This window comes from Enhydra lutris, unplaced genomic scaffold (assembly GCF_002288905.1).
Source record: "Enhydra lutris kenyoni isolate GAN:26980312 unplaced genomic scaffold, ASM228890v2 scaffoldscaffold59, whole genome shotgun sequence".
Taxonomy (NCBI): domain Eukaryota; kingdom Metazoa; phylum Chordata; class Mammalia; order Carnivora; family Mustelidae; genus Enhydra; species Enhydra lutris.
The window spans coordinates 6,393,918-6,413,902 of NW_019154143.1; the positions used below are offsets into that span (position 1 = coordinate 6,393,918).

At 36.7% G+C, this 19,985-nt stretch overlaps 1 protein-coding gene across 2 annotated transcripts in view; it reads right to left on the minus strand.

The window, feature by feature from the left end:
• The window catches only part of LOC111158411 (mitogen-activated protein kinase kinase kinase kinase 3), a 199,121-nt gene that overhangs the window by 53,818 nt on the left and 125,318 nt on the right, over positions 1 to 19,985 (minus strand). For both annotated transcript variants that reach the window (XM_022520409.1, XM_022520408.1), the window contains exons 5-14: positions 18,840 to 18,895; positions 18,184 to 18,231; positions 13,386 to 13,428; positions 11,803 to 11,875; positions 8,820 to 8,951; positions 8,548 to 8,610; positions 8,379 to 8,460; positions 8,175 to 8,285; positions 5,269 to 5,347; positions 877 to 935 (exon numbers count right to left, since the gene is read on the minus strand). In XM_022520409.1, the coding sequence (XP_022376117.1) occupies positions 877 to 935; positions 5,269 to 5,347; positions 8,175 to 8,285; positions 8,379 to 8,460; positions 8,548 to 8,610; positions 8,820 to 8,951; positions 11,803 to 11,875; positions 13,386 to 13,428; positions 18,184 to 18,231; positions 18,840 to 18,895 (746 nt within the window). The remainder of the gene's footprint in view (positions 1 to 876; positions 936 to 5,268; positions 5,348 to 8,174; positions 8,286 to 8,378; positions 8,461 to 8,547; positions 8,611 to 8,819; positions 8,952 to 11,802; positions 11,876 to 13,385; positions 13,429 to 18,183; positions 18,232 to 18,839; positions 18,896 to 19,985) is intronic.

A 19,985-nucleotide genomic window follows, 5' to 3' on the forward strand; every position in this document is an offset into this window, starting at 1 on the left:
GTATACTGAATCAGAATAACTCCATAATTTAAAGGCTAAAGATACACTTTGTACGTATGCGTTTAGTCAAATGGGATAAAATAAGCGTTAAATTTAAGAAGAAAGTTCCCATTTCAATCCTTAGTACTTATTCACAGTTACTTCCTTCTCATTACTGAATAGGAAAGAAAAAAATGAAACCTACAATCTGGAGCTGCAGGAAACTATTTCATTAAGATTAATTTTGTTGTTTAAGTCTTACTTTTTATTCTTCCATAGAATATTATCATCTCAAATATTTGCAAAACATGTTGCTTCTAAGACTGCTTCTAAAAATATATTATCATATGCCTGGAAGGCATATATAAAACATTAAAAAGAATCATGAAAAGAACTTCATGTAGTTAGCAAAGCCTTAAATGAATGGCAGATTTGATCTACTGTGTATGCCTAGCCTCTCCTGAGTTTTAGTCCAGATCTGACTCTACCCTGATGTTTAGAAAACTGGCTTACACTCTTAAAAGACTGCCCATAAATTCAGTGAGATGTGTTTTTATTGGCCCAACATCCTAATTTAAAATAGTGCCATTTATCCCAATAAATGTATATAAAAAAGCCCCTCAAAAGCTGCGAAACAAAAATGGAAGAAAAAAAAAGAGGCCAACATTAAAAACATGTAATCAGAGAATGATAAAACTAGTTTCTCCTAATTTTGAGAATATTCAATCTCAGCAACACAGATTTATTTTTTATAAATTTCAGAATTACTTACCTTTTTATTTCCCCAAGTGCTTTTGAAAATATCAATAACTAGATTTTTTTAGTCAGTACCAATATCACAAAGACTAATTAAAATATTTATTTTCAGTGTTAACATTCCAAGACTACACTACTTACAAGTTCATGATGTGGTTCTGTTTCCTTCCTTAAGGGTGGATCAAATTTTACCTGGCCAACTAAAAAAGAAAAGAAGTAAAGCCATGATCTGTATCTATGTTCTTAAAGATGTAATACTTTTAAGTTACTCTATGGCAAAATATTTAATTTTATCATCTATCATACAGTGATTACAATCCAAAGATTTAAATGAAAAATCTGTTGGCTGAAAAAAGCCCAATAAAGTCTAGGTAGGATATTAAAGCTTAATCTGTTAATTCTAGACCTCTTCCATAGTAAAAAGAAAAGAAAAAAAAAAATAGATGATTAGCAAAATTACAGTTAGGATCTAACTTGCTACTTTACTGTGACCCAGCACTAACTAAAGGCAATCTAAACTCGGGGATTTAGGTGGGTAGACAGCAAATGAGGCAGAGTACTTTTGGAAGCCAGCCTTCAAGATGGCCTCTAATGATTCCTGCCCTCCTGGTGTTCATAAATGTGTGTAGTGCCTTCCCACATGACCAGGGCTGGTCTATGTGACCAAATGAATATGGCAGAGTGATGGCCTATCGCTTCCAAATGAGGCTTCTTCAATAGTGGATTCTTCATACCTGTCCATACACAATCATACAACAAGGACCATAAGGTAACTTTTGGTAAGGTATTAAAATTAATATACATATTTCACCTTGACAGAAGCCTAGTGAACAGCCTTTACCTACATTTGTCATCAATTAGGAAAATTAAATCTATAATAAAGTTGCATGAGGATAGTTAGTGGATCTACCTGCCTTGTGTTACTATCACATGTGAACAGTGTGAACAGGGCTGCTTTCCCCACATGTATTTTTTTTTTTTTTTTTTTTTTTAATTTATTTGACAGAGATCACAGGTAGGCAGAGAGGCAGGCAGAGAGAGAGGAAGGAAAGCAGGCTCCTTGCTGAGCAGAGAGCTCAATGCGGGGCTCGATCCCAGGACCCTGGGATCATGACCTGAGCCGAAAGCAGAGGCTTTAACCCACTGAGCCACCCAGGGGCCCCCCCACATGTATTTTTTTTTTTTAAAGATTTTATTTATTTATTTGACAGAGAGAGAGCACAAGTAGACGGAGAGTCAGGCAGAGAGAGAGAGAGAGAGGGAAGCAGGCTCCCCGCTGAGCAGAGAGCCCGATGCGGAACTCGATCCCAGGACCCTGAGATCATGACCTGAGCCGAAGGCAGCGGCTTAACCCACTGAGCCACCCAGGCGCCCCCCCCACATGTATTTCTTAAAGCAAGTTTTTACTTATCATATTTGACTGAAGGCAGAGAGGATTCCCAAAAGGGAAAGAATGACACCTTTTCTGCAAATGTGTCCATTTTCAGATGAATGTTGCCTAAACACCATTTAGTTTAATAAGGAGAAAACCTTGGTTGCATGGAGATACCAAGTAACTGTGAACATTAAAACATTATCAAAATAATTTTTCCAAAGCCTGTCTTTACAGTTAACAACATTAACTATTCTATCACATCTCACATAAAAATCATAAAATATTCTAAGAAAGCAGATATTAGAATATGTATAAGATTTAAAAGCCTCAAATATCAAACTCATAAATTATTAAAAGTGGTGGTTGCTACCACAACACACTAGAGGGACATGACACCTTGCTTACTGGCAAATAGGGGGAAAGGGAAGAGGTCTACCACACTTTACCTGCTCCCACCAAAGGAAGGGCATATCAGAATCTCAGAAAAACAGGAGTACTGGCATCTAGTTTCATGTAGCCTATTCAGGCCTATGCAGTTAGAAGCTGAGAATCACTAATACAAATTTGTAAAGAATGATTCAGAAAGAACTGCCCTTTGGAATAAAGAGCCCGATAATATAATTTTTTTTAAAGAACTGGATAACAAGATAAAAGTATTTTATATTAGATTTTCATTAGTACTGAAAATAAAAAGTTTTCTAAATCAACAACATAGATATCTCTGATCACCATCTGTATTATTAAAGAAATGATAAAGACATCTTTTTTTTTTTTTTTAAGATTCTATTTATTTATTTGAGAGAGAGACAGTGAGAGAGATCATGAGCGAGGAGAAGGTCAGAGAGAGAAGGAGACTCCCCGCGGAGCCGGGAGCCCAATGCGGGACTCGATCCCGGGACTCCGGGATCACGACCTGAGCCAAAGGCAGTCGTCCAACCAACTGAGCCACCCAGGCGTCCCTGATAAAGACATCCTGTAATTGCTTTTTGTATATTAGAAAACAGGAAATGCTTATATATATGGGTCATATAACTACATAATTGTGTGTGTGTGTGTGTGTGGGTGTGTGTGTGTGTGTTATATACTAAGGTTGTCATTTTCAGAAAAATATGTTTGGAGGGAAATTAGCAAATTTAAATCATCTGGCTTCAGATGGAGCTTTAAAAGGTAATCTTTCTTTTTTTTTTTAAGATTTTATTTATTTATTTTTTTTTTTTTAAAGATTTTATTTATTTGTCAGAGAGAGAGGGAGAGAGAGCGAGTGCAGGCAGACAGAATGGTAGGCAGAGGCAGAGGGAGAAGCAGGCTCCCTGCTGAGCAAGGAGCCCGATGTGGGACTCGATCCCAGGACGCTGGGATCCTGACCTGAGCCGAAGGCAGCTGCTTAACCAACTGAGCCACCCAGGCGTCCCAAGATTTTATTTTTTTATTTGCCAGACAGAGATCACAAGTAGGTGGGGGGCGGGGGGGAGCAGGCTCCCTGCCGAGCAGAGAGCCCGATGTGGGGCTCGATCCCAGGACCCTGGGATCATGACCAGACCTGAAGGCAGAGGCTTTAACCCGCTGAGCCACTCAGGCGCCCTAAAAGGTAATCTTATATATATTCACACAACCAACTGCTGGCAAACAAGTACCAAATCCCAGTTCTGGGCTTTTTGTACAATGCAAGGTATTTTCTTTCAAGAGTTTCTTTCCTTTTTTTTTTTTTAATTTTTTAATTTTTTAATTTTTTATTAACATATAATGTATTGTTAGCCCCAGGGGTATAGGTCTATGAATCGCCAGGTTTACACACTTCACAGCATTCACCATAGCACATACCTTCCCCAATGTCCATAACCCAACCACCCTCTCCTTACCCACCTCTCCCCAGCAACCCTCAGTTAAGAGTTTCTTTCTTTTAAGAGCATTTTCAAGTAGCACCAGCACAAAGCTTTTCTAAGAATTTAATACACAAGTGTATGGTCCAGCCAAAGTTTCAATGGAAAATCTGCAAAGGATCTGCAGTATAAAATCCACAAGCTACGATGAAGTGGTTTCTGAAACATAGCAGTGTTAGTGAAAGACAACTGAGCTGGAAGTTGAGAGATCCCAGGCTTGCTGTTAACGTGGTGTATGACTTCATCTCACAGGCAAATCTCTGCATCTCTGCATTTTTTTTTTCTATTAAATGGTGATAGTGTCTGCCACTACTTATTTAGCTTTTCAGACAAAGAGATGGCTTCATCATAAAGTATGAAACGTACTATTATCATTACTAACCTGGCTAAAAATTGGGAAAAGTTTCTTTCCAGTAGTTATCTTAAGTTACCATACTGCCTAACTTCACTAGTCATTCTGGATATCAGGTCTCTCAGGATAAATCTTTAACCCATGGAAAACTGTTACCAGAAGCCTCATTGCACTAAATTAGCATTCTAAGTCACAGAGAATTAATGCTTCCAAGAAGAAAAAAGAAGTTTAGGCACTAGTATTGCAGATTCCCGCTGGCAGAGTTTTCACTGGCTGGTTGACAGTACAGATTCCATGTAAATGAATGGTCTCAGTGGGCCCATAACAAGGGTGTCCATAAGAAATACCTGGGGGGCTCTTTTAAAAGATTCCTGGGCTGACTCAAGACCCAGTGAATCAGGATCTATGGAAAAGTGGGGCTGGAAACCCACTTTTAAAGGTGCTCAGGTCATTCAGATGCTGAGCCAGTTTGCAGATCTCTACACCTCTCCTTGCTATTCAAAGTGTGGCCCTGGAACCATAAACACCTACAGAACTCGGGAGCTTGTGCAAAGTGAAGGACCTCAAGCCCAGCCACAGATCCACGGAATGGGAAACTCTACTTCCACAAGCTCTCTAGGTTAGTCACACACCCACCAGTTTAAGAGGCATTGCCTCGATTATCCTGTCCTGCCTGGTCGAGGAATTTTATTCCTCCTCCCAGACTGTAACAACATAAATACATCCCACATCCTCTCTCTTGCCAAAATTCCCCAGGGAACAAGGTAAAGGAAATTCTTTCTGCCTTAATTAAACTCTACATTTAAAAAGGTTTACTAAGAAAGACTAATCGGAAGAAAATGAAGCAAAAATAACTGTAACTAAATTACAACTTGAAATCTTATTTCTCATTGTTAAATTACGAAGTGTGTATAGTATATACTTACAGTTTATCTCCGAGCGTGTTTTTTCTTCTCTTACATTTCTACTTGTTGAGTGAATTCTATGCGGTACAGCAACAAGAGGCTAGGAAAGACCAAAATCAATGACATGTGGCATTTGACAATCAAGTCACAGCCTGATCCACAAAATTACTCAAATGTGAAAGAGATACTCCATTTTATACAAAAATGGGACAAAATATAATGAATCTGTGATTTTTTTTTTTCCCTCAGAAAGAGGCAACTATAAACTGGGAGCTTCTAAGATTATGGATATATTTTGTCCACAGCAATTTCCCAATAAATGTTCTCTGAGTTGAATATATATAAATATATAAAATTGAGTGTTTCAATAATTCAACAGTGGTTCAAAAGCTGCAGCTTTCCTTGCTGCACAACAGAACTGTTTTAATTAAAAAAATCTGCCTCAAGTTCTTTTACCAAAAATAATGAGATAAATAAAATGAATTGATGCTAAAGGTATTTGTGATCTGTGGTCCTTTTACTTAGTAAACATAATTTTCACCCCTTTATGTTTTTTTTTCCTTGTAGGAGTAGTGCTCTATATTCTTTCCTTTCACTGTATTAAAATCTCTGTGTATCGCCACACTCAGAGAGAAACATTCGGGCTGGGGGGGGAAGAGGTGGAGCGGTGATGAGTTCTCACTGCTATATCACAGACATTCCTCCAATCTTTTGGGGAGCACAAGGGGCCCTATCTGTAAAGCCTCTGAAGCTCCATCCCATACACTTTAAGATCTCACCTTAAGAGGTGATGCCAGCATCTATCTCATGTACCAAACAGGTTTTTTTTCTGCGTGTGAAACGCTTCCCTTGAAGTTATTACCTTTGAAGGAGATACACTCTTAGGCATATCTTCGTGGAAAACGTAATTCATAAACACTTGAGCTCAAATGATCAGATTCGAAAGGCAGATCAAGAACAAGACCCAAGTTATTCTCAGTATAGGCACATCTCAGGAAATAAATATGAATCTAAAAGACCCAAATACTGAAAATACTGACGTAGAAAAGTAGTAGCAAAAGTCATTTCAAAACGGAAGTATGTAAACTTGACACATACAGTGATTCGTAGTTTACAAAGCGCTTTCATATACCTGAGCTTATTTTGTCCTCAAAATTAACTTATGAACCTAGTACTATTCTTCATTTTATAGATCAGAACACTGAGACTCAAAATTAGGGTGCTCAGCGAATTAGAAGGAGAGCTGGGGAAAAACCCCTGTACTTCTGATCACAATATATAGTAGCAAAAATAGGTATCATGTCAGGTTAGTCACACAGATTACTATCATCAGTGAACATGAATAAAATCTACGACTGCCTATGAGAACAGTTTTACTTTCCCAGCTTAAATGGTTAATTGTAAAATTATTAAATCTTAGAATGCTGTTCATAGAATTTTCTTCTCTACATGTTAATCCATTTACTATCAAGTAAATAATCTATAGAAGTTTTTTTGCAAAAAAACGAAACACATTCATTCTCACTGGTTCTAATATTTTAAGTAACAGTGCACTAGGTAAACATTAGTTTTACTATTTTTTTCACCTTCCTTATACATTTAAAACTGACAGTAAGAGAATTTTTAATATTTTGACAAAAATTTTTTAAAGTCACAGAACAACTGTGGTTTCCCCTGCTGATTAGATTAGGATCACTTTGCAGGGTGTCTCAGCTTACAGGGTCATTTCTCCAGTCCTGTGTCACCATGCAAACTGAGGACTGCCTATATGTTGAATGATGGGAGAAGAGTTTATAAAACCCAAGTTTTTAAGAAACAAAAGTAAGCAAACAACAAAAATAATTTTTTCTTATTATAAGATCAGTAATTCTTCATGTTTTACTTTCCCAGCTTAAATGGATAATTGTAAAATTATTAAATCTTAGAATGCTGTTCATAGTAAATGGATAAACATGTAGGAGAAGAAAATTCTATCAAGTAAATAATCTATACACGTTTTTTTGCAAAAAAACCCGAAACACATTCATTCTCATTTGTTTTCAAACTCTTACAAACCTTGAACAAAAGGGGCAGATAGCTCATTTAATTACGGCTGTGTAGTGATGGCAAGCTAGAACAATGGTGAATTGATAGGTTCTCTCTGACTTAAGATGATGTGCAACTATCTGTCTGACTACTGACAGCTATCATTCCCGCAGTACCATCAATGAAATTTATACCATTTTAAGTACCTTCCAAAAAGCCTGTGAGGCAGGGTCAAGGCTATCCACAGCAGTTACACACCCAAAAACAAAATTCTGCCATGTCACATTTACTAAGTTTATGTTAGGTGCCACCATTACTAGCTAAGCTAGGAATTGTAAATATGCCAACAGAAGAGAGGCTTCCTTTGATATCAATGCTTCTGTTATTAGTTACTCTCTAACAACTATACTGGCTTATTTTTAAACATTTCCATAGTGGATAATTAGGGTTTTAGTCACTAACAAGAGCAATCCTATACTTTCTATTAACTACTAATAATTCATCAGGTACTGTACAAGGATATTTTTTAAAAGAGGAAAACCGAACTGAAATTTTGAGTATATTCTAACATCTGGTTTAAGTGCTTCCCATTTGTGTTCTCTCTTATAGTGGACGATTCATTTGGCAACATAATCTGAAATGACTACTTTGAAATAACTATAGTAATTTCACCAAGTGGATTAGATGATCGTGCTTTGCCATTTCAGAAAACAGTCACCTATAAGAAGCCAGTAAGAAAACCCCTGCACATGACTTCCCTAAGAGAGGCTGAGTCAAAGACTGAATTATTTCCTTAGGAGATTTTCATTTAAACTAGACCCGGAACTTCAAAAAACTGATTGAGATGCGCATACCTATATACATATGTGTTAAATATACTAGTTGATAAAGACAATTCCTACCTCAGGATCATCATCATCAAAATCATGGTAAGTGGAATGATCCGGATTATTCACTTTATCCAAAAGTTCAATTGCCAAAGATCGTGTCAAAGGTTGTGTGACAAATGGGTGCTATAAAAGTAACATAATACAAAACACTCATTAGAAATCTAAGTAAACATTTTATTTTTTGAAAAAAGGCGTATTTCAGGGCAAAAATAATACCTGTAATAACTTTTCAGCAGTAGGTCTTTTTTTTGGATTTTTGGTAAGTGCCATTTTCACGAAATGATGAAAACTATTTGACCTAAGAAATTTTGAAAATTACAGAATTTTAAGTTTTATTTCTTTTTTTTACTCATGATTATAAAGTAAATAACACAAAAATACTTACCACTTCATTTTATCCTTTAGTTTAGGAGGCTGGAAATTACTTTTTGTCATTAGAAATAATGCTCTGAAAAATCAACAACAAATTACACAGCATTTTAAGATTTCACATCTTAATATGTAATATAAATCTATTACTATTAAATAATACTATTACTACTAATAACGTAGAGCAAGACTAAGAATATTATTTGTTCATGATGTAACAAATACTGGGCAGGGGGAGGGGATTACCCTTAATCTGAGTATAGAGTTCTTCAATTATGACACACTGACCTCATTGGGTGTAAATCAAACATAGGCGGCTGAAGCTCAGCTAGTTCTATGGCAGTGATTCCTACTGCCCAGAGATCGCAGAGCTGATTGTAACCCCCTTTCCTTTCAACAGCTGCGACTTCTGGTGCCATCCTGAAGGAAATATTCCAGGAGAGAAAAAAAAGAAAATAAAAAACAACTTCTATTTATTGTATTTTCTTTCATATTCCCATCAGAAGCACTTGAAACTAAGCTAAGGCCTATTTAGGCCCTGATATCTGAAAAATATGTAGTATATCAAAGATCTCTTCCAAGATCTTGACTTTGTAAGATTCTCCACCCCAAGACCCTACTGGTGACTCCTTGGTTACTTTGCTATACTAACTATAAAGGTTTATAAAACTTTGCCAATTATAATATAGCAACACATCCCATATTTGTCCATATCTCCATCACTTCCTTTGTACAATTCTGCAGAATTTTACAGAGAAATAACACCTTGCAATAAATGTTCTACAATTTTTAGCTCTACCTACTTACACCAACAAATTGCAATCTGGCCTCTGTTTTCATGTGACCAAAACTATTTATTGGGGCATCAATAATCTTAATTTAGTACTTAATTCATATTTACTATAAAGTTAATTGGCAGTTTTTCAGTTTTATTATAATGGTGGAAATTATAAAAATGAGTGTTTGCTTTTTAAAGCTGTATTTATTTAAAGGAAAGTGACCCAAACTTAGTTTTCTTTTTTTTTAACTTTCCTATATAGTCTTATTCTAATTGTATTTCTATAAATTTGTATTTGACTGATTTAAATTATCATACTAATTCTCAAATATAAATATTTTAAATCCTAAACAACAGTTTTAAAAATAACCAACTCTTGGGGCGCCTGGGTGGCTCAGTTGGTTGAGCTACTGGGGCTCGGGTCATGATCCTGGACTTCCAGGATCGAGTCCCGTATCTGGCTCCCAGCTCCTTGGGGAGTCTGCTTCTCTGACTTTCTCCTCTCTCATGCTCTCTCTCACTCATTCTTTCACAGATAAATGAATAAAATCTTCAAAAAAAATTTTTTTTTAAAATAACCAACTCTTAATATCAGAAGAATGATTTAAATAAGTAACAAATACACATCTGTCTTCCTAGTATGATTTCAGGCAAGTCAGATAAGTCAGTGAAATTACACACACACACACACACACACACACACACACACACACACACACACCCCAACCCTTTAGTTTTCAAGGTGCTTGTTCTTAAGATCTTTCTAATCCTAAAGTACTTCTTAAAAATATTCAAATTATTATAAGAAAAGTAATTTTAAAGTATATCAGTTATTACTTCACAGCTGTGTAGTGATGGCAAGCTAGAACAACGGTGAATTGAGAGGTTCTCTCTAACTTAAGATGATATGCAACTATCTTTCTGACTACTGACAGCTATCATTCCCGCTTTCCTATTATTGCTGGCTAGATCCCAGCTTGCTGGGGGGAAATGCACTTGCAGAGAATCAAAGTGCATAAAGCTGATATGCCTGGCTTGCCATGTTAGATGATGTTCTCCATTCCTCTATAAAATATAAGTAAAATTGTCCAGCTGCTGTACTTCTACTTCTGCCAGTTAGGCTGTATGCTTACCACTGTCAACTGAGTTCATCTCTGAGTCTGTTTATTCATTACATTTTATATATATATAATATATATATGTGTTATATAATACAATAAATAATAATATTTGTTATAAAAAACTGGTTTGTTATGAAGTTGAAAAGAGTTATGAAAATTAAAGTGAATGCTTCCAAAAACCCTGTTAAAGACAAGTTTCTAAAGACAAAACCAGATGACCTGGCAAATTAGGTAAAGAATATGACAACTGCAAAAGACTAGGAAGGCTACAGACTGTGTAATTCCGTTTGTATGACATTCGGGGAAAAGGCAAAACTAGAGAGACAGAAATCACACTGGGTGTTGACAGAGGCTAGGGACGAGGGAACAGAATTTACTAAAAGGGGACGAAAGAACACTTCCTTGGATGCTGGAAACCTATCTTTTATATTGATTATGGTAGTATTTCTCACTACCACAGTATACAAGTTTCTCAACCTTGAGAGAACTGCATACGGAATAAGGCTGAATTTATACCTCATACATCGGACTTAAAAAAAAGTCACATGCTTTATACGTCCAAGTTCTCACTGCATTTTAGAGAAACACAACCCAGGAAATACAGCTGAGGCATCGTGGGTATTGTTTATATTATTAAGACAGAACTCTAATTAGTGAGCCAAAGAAAAGGTCCCATGGCAAAGAAAAAAAAGTGCACTCATATACCTTAAATTAAAATAAAATGTTTAAGGTATATATGTATTAAATTTTGAGATGTGCCACTGAACAGACATTTTTTATTAACTGAGTAACTGCCAACCTTAGTCACTTTGGACAAGAGATTCCATTCTGTTCTAAATCCCTAGAGTTCATGTGGTAAAGACATGATACTACAGAGAGAGATGAAATGTGAGAATTGTCCCAAAATTTACTTTGCCTAATTCACAATTTCACAAGCTCCCAAGATAGTTCTTACTTTCTTAGAAAAGAAATAACATTAGCTTTTAATCTCTGAAGCTGGAGTTGGAAATCAGTTCAACAAACATTTACTAAGTATGTGTAAAAACCATGCTGGACCCCAGAGAGTCAGTGAGAGTTCCTTTGTATCAAGGTTCCCGAAAGCCATTGTCCATCTTTTTAAAGCCTTTTGTTCTTAATGAAAATAAACATGATAAAATATTCCTTGGTTGTGTAATCCATCTACAAGTGTACATGCCTAAATTGCTTAAGCTACCGATTATCTTCTTAATCTGTTTTAGTCCTAAAAATTTTGGCCAGTCTTAATCTGTTTTAGTGCTAAAAATTTTGGCCAGTCTATTTTTTTTTCAATAGATGCTGTACTCAATAATGATAGAGTAACAAAGAGTTAAAATGTCAATTAAAATACAATTACCAATATGGTGTACCAATGAAAGACTTCCGTTTGGCAATTGTAGCTGTAATCTGTGCAGATACTCCAAAATCAGCTATTAAAAAAATAAGAAACATTTAGAAAAGAAAGCTGAGGGAAAGTAAAACTATTTATGGTAACATGAGAAATAACTTTTAATAATTCTTTTCATTAAACTAATTTCATAGAAATGAGATATTCTTAAACATCACATTAAAATTTTTAACTTTTATGGGTTAGCACTAAAATATCACAAAGTAGTCAGTTTGTATCACAGCCAAATATATTCCCGTATATCCCTGCATGAATCAAATGACAATAAGTCAAGATCAAATGATTTTGATGAGAAACAGACAGCTGAAAAAATTTAAGCTGCCACATTTAATAATGTAACTTCAAATTCCCAGGACCTAAAATTCAAGGAAAATCACTGGAAGGGATGGTAAGTAGTAATATATTCCATTCACTTCCTGCCACATTCATGATGACTGACATCAAACAAACTAATAATCTACTGGCAAATCTACCCTAGCTTGAAAAGACATCCAAACAGAATATTCTACAAACTCTCACCTCAGCAATACATTCTAATACCAACACCAATCACTATCAGGAAATCTGTTTTTATGTAGAATTTGTTGCTATTCTTTCAGTATGCTGAGTTCTAAATATTTTCTAGTTTTTAACGGTCATTTCTAAGTCCTTATTAACCAAGATCTATATAGGATGTTAGCCAGGAAGGCACATAATATTAACACAAAATATTAAACTGCTGACAGAAACTGTTCACTAAGCCATCAATAGTTAAGATAAATGCTTTTTTCATCTTTAGAGGAGGTTTGGAAAATTTTTATTACATGTTAATTTTCAGCCATATACGTTTAAATCTGATTAGTTGTATTGCAGGCTACAGTTCAAAACAGTTTTGTGTTTTTAAAATTTCTGATTTATCTTATAGTAATATGTAATTCAAAATAACTTTCTTATTTATTAAATACTTCATTTAACACGTAACAGCTATGATCTTATTTATAAAAACTACTATACTATACATGTTTGCAGTCTTAAACTTTCAAACTTATTTAGGGTTTAAACTCTATTTCAGTCATAATCAAAAGTTACAAAACAAAAGGTACAGTTTGAAATAAAGCAACAACCAACATCGGTATTACATTCTTATATAAGTAATACTGTATTTTATTTTAAGCTAATGTAAAGGATGTAGGATTGCTGGTGCAATTGATTTTTTGGATTGGTTTGTTTACCTTGTTTTTTGGTCACAAGGTAATTCTGTACAGATTATTCTTACTAAAAGTCACATTCCTCAGGTTATAGGTAAAAGGATCTCTAAAGAATTATTATTTTATTGTATCTTTACAACAAATCTGTCATATGTGAAGATCAGACTTTATCCCCGTTTAAGGGAAAAGGAACCAGATAAAGAGAGGTTACATATGCCCCGCAATGAGATTTTCACCTAAAAATACAGAAATGCTGAGGGAAAAACCTAGTCCTAGCAAGCAAAATACAAACTTATTATGTTCTTGAATAAATTGGAACAAATGACAAAATTTTAATTTACTTACCCAATTTTACATGACCATTATCCGTTAACAGAATGTTAGCTCCCTTCAAAGTGAGAACATTTTAAAGTAAGAAACATTTTTTCAGACACAACATATAATAGACCCAATTTCATATTTAAAATAAACACAAGTAGCAGCCTTAGACCTAGAAATACTTAAAAGTTTAAAGTATCCCCAACTAAAGTGTTACACATCATTATATTCACAGGAAAACTTACCATCCACATTTTAGTCAATCTGACTATTCTTACAAAATTTCCACCTTGCAAAAGGCTGCTATTAACACAATATGAATGTTATAATAAAAATCATGTATTATTTTTCATCTAAATGTTATTTTCTTACTGATTAAACACTGTGACTGCACTAAAATGTGACCTTATATTGGCATTTTCACTTCCTTCTATTACATTTTAAACTTGTTATTTCTGTTCAAAAAATCCACAAATTTCCCTTCATAGGAATTGATCATTGATGAAATGGTGCTGGTCTGTAAGACTGAACCTTGCTGCTTAGTACATGGGGCTGTCTATCTTAACATGTCTGCCCACCGTTTAGGCCTGTTCAGAAGATAAACAACTAGCCACGGGCCCACCAAATCAAAATGTCACCGTCTACATGACTGTGAGAGAACAGAAAATATAGACTGGTTTCTCCCCCCAGTTTCTGGCATGGCCCTCTGGAAACCCTAGTAAGTTCTGAAGTGACAAGAGCACTAGGAGCATCTTTTGTTCTAATATATGATCTCAGACCCTGGTTCTTGATACAGTGCTCTTGAACCACTTATAATTTCAGGGGGTGACGGGAGTGTCTTCTTGTTCTAATGAAGCAACTATGAGTGGGCTCCTGGACAGCTCCTGGATAAGGGATGGTCACCGGAAAGACCAAGCCATGATTAGAAGCTTGGAATATTCAGCCCTGCCCCACAATCTCCTGAGAAGGGAGAGGAGCTGAAAATGGAGTTAATGACTGATCATGCCTAAAGAGGAAGCCTCCATAAAATGGGGTTTAGAGAGCTTCCAGGTTGGTGAAGGTCCTAGGAGAGGGTCATGTCTGGAGAAGGAATGGAATCTCCACAACCCTTACCTTGCCCTATGCATCGCTCCCATCTGGATGTTCACTGGTATCTCTTACCAAATCCTTTAATAAACTGGTAAATGTATACAATTTCCTGAGTTCTGTGAGCCACTCTAACAAATTAATTGAACCCAGGAAGGGGGTCTTTGGAACCGCTGAGCTATACAGCCAGATGCTCAGAAGCACAGCTGATAACCTGGGCTTGCAACCTATTATCTGGAGGGTGTGTGTTTGTGTGTGTGTGTGATGGGAGAAGGGACAGTCCTGTGGGACTAAGCCCGTATCTGTGGGATCTGATGCTACATCCAGGAAACAGTGTCAGAATTGAGTTAAATGGTATGGACACCCAGCTGGTGTCACAGAGAACTGCTTGTTGTGGGGGAAACCACCACATGTTTGGTGACCAAAAGTGTCAGAAGTGAAGTGTTCTGTGTGAGGAAGTAAAGTAGACTCAGGAAAGAAGCACACAGTAGGTAAGATCTGGGCTTTTCCCTACACAGAGAGGAAATAACTCAGTGTTTTCCCATTACAATGACCTAGTCGCACTTTAGCTACTCCTACTTCCTGACCCGAGCCCAAGTAACCACTTCAATAAGCTCAAAGCTTTTAGAAGAGGTAGAAATACTGTGTCCCAAGATGTACAGCCTTTTTAAATTTTATTTTTTGCCTTTCCTATAACTTTTAAATGAACAAGCGAAAGCAAGCAGGCTCTTTAATCAAATCAATCACGTAATTATAGGCTTAAACGAAAAATACTAGGAAACCCTTTTCCATCCAAAAAAAAGAGGAAACCATAATGTAAGACTGCAGCACCTGATATTACTGCAGCCCTATGGAATAATGGGAGAAACAAGAAAAAGGAGGGACAAAGAACTACAGCGAGGAGCTTTTTTTTTTAAGAGGGAGGAGGGGGCAGGGGCAGAGAGAGAGAGAGAATCTTAAGCAGGCTCCAGGCCCAGAGCAGGGCCTGGTATGGGGCTTAACCTCACAACCCTGAGATCATGATCTGAGCCAAAATCAGGAGTTGGGCACTTAACCGACGATACAGCACGGATTTTAACTTGATCTGGGCCCCAGCTACCTAGATGTCTGCCACAGTGCTCAGTTTGGTCTCTCCCCAGCTCCAGGTAAATTTTCCTATTATAGTCTATATCACAACACATGCATCTATGGCCTTTGAAGCTCCTTTCCTTCCACCCTTCCTTTCCTTCCTCCCTGAGCAACCAACTGCTATTTTAAGCTCTAGGGTTGTAGTAACAAATACAGTAAAAAATAAAAGTTCCAGCTCTCGTGAAGTTTACACTGAATAGGAGAGAAAGAAAATCTAAAAATGAATACACACACACATGAACGAATGGACACAAGCAATGATTCAAAGGCAGGAAGAGATAAGTACTTTAAAGACCGTGGTATCTGAGCAGAGATCTGGATGAAGAGAGGGTGCAGAGCCATGCCAAAATCTGGGAGAAAAACATTCCAGGAAGAGGATACAGCAAACACAAAGCCTTGGTGCCAGAATACATATTCCAAAAACATCAAGTTTAGTGTGGCTGAAACAGAATGAGTGAAATGGAGAGGCGTGAGATGAGGTCAAAGAGAAAAGCAGGGGCCAGATCATGGATAACCTTACAGGGTTGTATAGTTTAAAAAAAAAAAAAAAAAAATCTTGATTTTACACTCAGTATGGTATGAAGCCAAGGTGGTTTATAAACAGAAGAGTGATGAGCTGTGATTTAAAAAGATCACTCTGGGGTGCCTGGGTGGCTCAGTGGGTTAAAGCCTCTGCCTTCGGCTCGGGTCATGATCCCGGAGTCCTGGGATCGAGCCCCACATCGGGCTATCTGCTCAGCAGGGGGCCTGCTTCCCTTCCTCTCTCTCTGCCTGCCTCTCTGCCTACTTGTGATCTTTCTCTCTATCAAATAAATAAATAAAATCTTTAAAAAAAAATAAATAAAAAGATCACTCTGGGGGTGCCTGGGTGGTTCAGATGGTTAAGTGTCTCCCTTCAGCTCAGGTCACGATCCCGGGGTCCTGGGATCAAGCCCCGCATCCAGCTCCCCTCTCAGTGCAGAGCCTGCTTCTCCCTCTCTCTGTGCCATTCCCTCTGCTTGTGCTCTCTGGCTCTTTCTCTCTCTATTTATTTATCTCTCTCTCAATTTCTCTCTCTTTTTATCAAACAAATAAAATCTTTAAAAATAAATAAATACACAAATGAATAAATAAAAATAAAAAGATCACTCTGGTTGCAAGCTGGAGGAGTGACTATAGAAACATTCAAGCAGAGCACCTGGAAGGCTGCTGGAAAAGTGCTGGTGAGAAAGAATAACTCAGTGGCTTAGACCGGGGTGGAAATAATGGTGATGGGCTGAATCTCCCCAGTTAGGCACAAACTCTGAAGTTCAGCACACAACCCTTCGTGTAATGGAGCCAAGCCCATCTCCTGTTACTCTCACACGTTCTCTTCAATAAAACGGTAAAGCTTTTATGCTCCCCACACTTTTATGCTCCCTTTTTATGACCCCACACTTTCTGACATCGGTATCTTTGCTTCACTGTTCCCTCTGCTTGGAAGGCACTCCAACCTCCACTTCTGACAAAAATCTATCAGACTTTCCAGATCATCTAGGTGCTGATGACACAGTACCTTTCTTGATTTACTTATGTTATGATCTCTTCTCCCTATGAACTCCAAAGCTCTTTGCTTATGTCTTTTAAGTGGCTTATAAAAAATACTTAAAGTAAAGGATCTCAGCAGCTGATCTGACAGTCCACTGAAATTTTATGCAAAATATGAAGGCTGGGCATAAGGACATTTTCTGAGAAGAGGGTCCATAGCTTTCAGGGACTCAAAGAGCAACAGGATACCCGCCCCCCTTTGACCTTTATGTCAAAGAAAACTTCAGAAAACAAAAAGGGGAAAGAAGTAGAAGAAAAGATGAACAAGGAAGAAGGTAAAAGAAAAATAAATGAAAGGAGAAAATACTAAGTTGGGAAGACTGCAGAATGTTTAGAAATAACTTCAGGAGTCCTGCCAGAGCACCAAATTTACCACAGAGCTAACCCCAGCATATCCAGTGCACCTGCTCTCCTCTGCCAGTTAAATCAAAGACCATCGGAAAATGGTACAGTTGAATTTATCCATTTTGAGACATTACTAATGATAGTTCTTTAAGACCTCCAAATTTTACTATAATATTTGAAGCATGATATGTTCTAAAAACCCTAACTTAATGGAAGCAGACGACCTAAACTGCTTTTTACAAAAAAGTAACTACAGATAAACTAATCCGGGTTATTATAACACTAATCCACAAATGTATACTTTAAAAGGGTAAATTTTATGGTATGTGAATTGTATCTCAATAAAGCTGCTACAGAAAAGTAATAAAACTCGGGATGCCTGGGTGGCTCGGTTGGTTGAGCGTCTGCCTTCAGCCAGGACCCTGGGATCGAGTCCCGCATCGGGCTCCCTGCTCAGCGGGGGGCCTGCTTCCCCCTCTGCCTGCTCTGCCTGCAGCTCTTTGTGCTTCTGCTCTCTCTCTGACAAATAAATAAAATCTTTAAAAAAAAAAAAAGTAATAAAACTCTTAAAAGTAACACTCAATTTTATTATAGTGACATATTTCAGGTAAGAAATTCATCAAAGAGATTAAGACAATAACAGTTTGAGCCGAGTATTTAAAAACGAGAGATGCCATTAGGTTAAACATATGATGTATACCTTTATATCTCTGTGCATTTTTCCTTTACTGTGAAGATAGTATAATCCCTGGAGTTTCAAAAAACAAAACACAAAAATTAATAAGACTTTACTACAGAGCATATTTCGGGATGTAAAGTGATTAATGGAATTAATGAAATAAAAAGCAGTTTCTGCTTTTTATTTACTCATTACAGAAGGTCTAGTAGTAATCATTATTTTACTGAAATAGCCTAAAAAGACAAAAGAATCAAGAAAATGAAAAAGGCAAAGCTCAGCAGGAACCACTAATCTTCTAGAGACAAATACTTTCCACTAAACTCTGCAAATAGTCTGAAAGAACATTTAAAAAGTATAAATGCAGTTAGTATTAGAAAGTTTCAATTCCTGTAAGAGTGCTTAATTTTCAAGCCTTTCTTTGGTATTAAGAGGAATATAAAAATATAAAATAACAAATCCAGAGCACTTAAATTTTAGAAGGTCATATTATCACACTAAGGGTTTATAGTGTTTATCTGCAAATATAATTTTAGTTTACTACACAAACAATTAAAAATATGTTAAAATCCAAGAGTTTATCGAACTAGAATGCTCAACCTTTACTTAACAGATAATGCACAATAATTAAACACTGAATCCAATAAAGAATGATACTTTTTAATTTGCACTGGACTTACCTGTAGTGTTTCTCTGCTAACATATGCAATTTGCAGTTCTGACAGAGGTCCTGTTACTATAAGAGAAGAAAATTAGTATCAATGAATTTAGCCAAAGCACATTTTTCAGTAAATGATGAAGTCTTACAGGTTCCACTAAGCAATAGCTTTGATATACCTAAACAACTGTGGTAAAATGTAAGCTCCATGAGGGCAGGATTTTTTAAATCTGATTTTTCTCACTGTTGTAGCCCCAGTGTTTAGAACAGTGCCTGGCATGGGAAAGCTGCTAAATAAATGCTGTGGAATGAATAAAGGACTGAAGCAGTCTCTGAAATTAATTATATTATCATTTTTGCACCTCACTGATCAATATTACCTTTTAAATGTTTAAAGAAATAAATCATGGAAAAGAGGCTTAGCTAGCTAGTTTTTATTAAACTTTTCTAAAATTTATATGTAATGCATGTATTAAGGCTAGTTTTGTTTTATTTTTTTTAAAGAAGGGTGAACAGAGGGGGCCTGGGTGGCTCGGTCAGTTAAGCATCTGCCTTCGGCTCAGGTCATGATCCCAGGGTCCTGGGACTGAGACCCATGTCAGGCTCTCTGCTCATCAGGGAGTCTGCTTCTCACTCCCCGTCTGTGCTTTCTCTCACTCACTTTCTCTCAAATAAATAAATAATTGTTTTAGAAAGGAGGGGGCAGAGGGAGAGGGAGAGAGAGAATCTTAAGTAGGCTCCATACCCAGCACAGAGCCTGAAGCAGGGGTTGATCTCACAATCCTGGGATCATGACCTGTGCCAAAATCAAAAGTCGGATGTTTAACCAACTGAGCCACCCAGGCACCCTGCATTACAGCTAGTTTTAAGTCAGTATTTTTTCCCCTAAGGTTATTAGCTTTATAGCTATAAAATTAGTATGTTCACTATAAAAATCCAATCGATAGACAAGTTTGGAAAGTAAAGGTCTCTTCCTTACCCATACTATTACTCAATAATAGGCAATATCAATAATTTGGCCTATAGCCTACCAGATAATTTTATGTAGAGACATATTTTAAATAATGTATGTATAGATCTCCCAGAAGAATATGAATGGAATCATAGTACACATACAATTCTAAAACCTTTTTTGACTTACCACTGACAATTTGCTGTATCAATACAC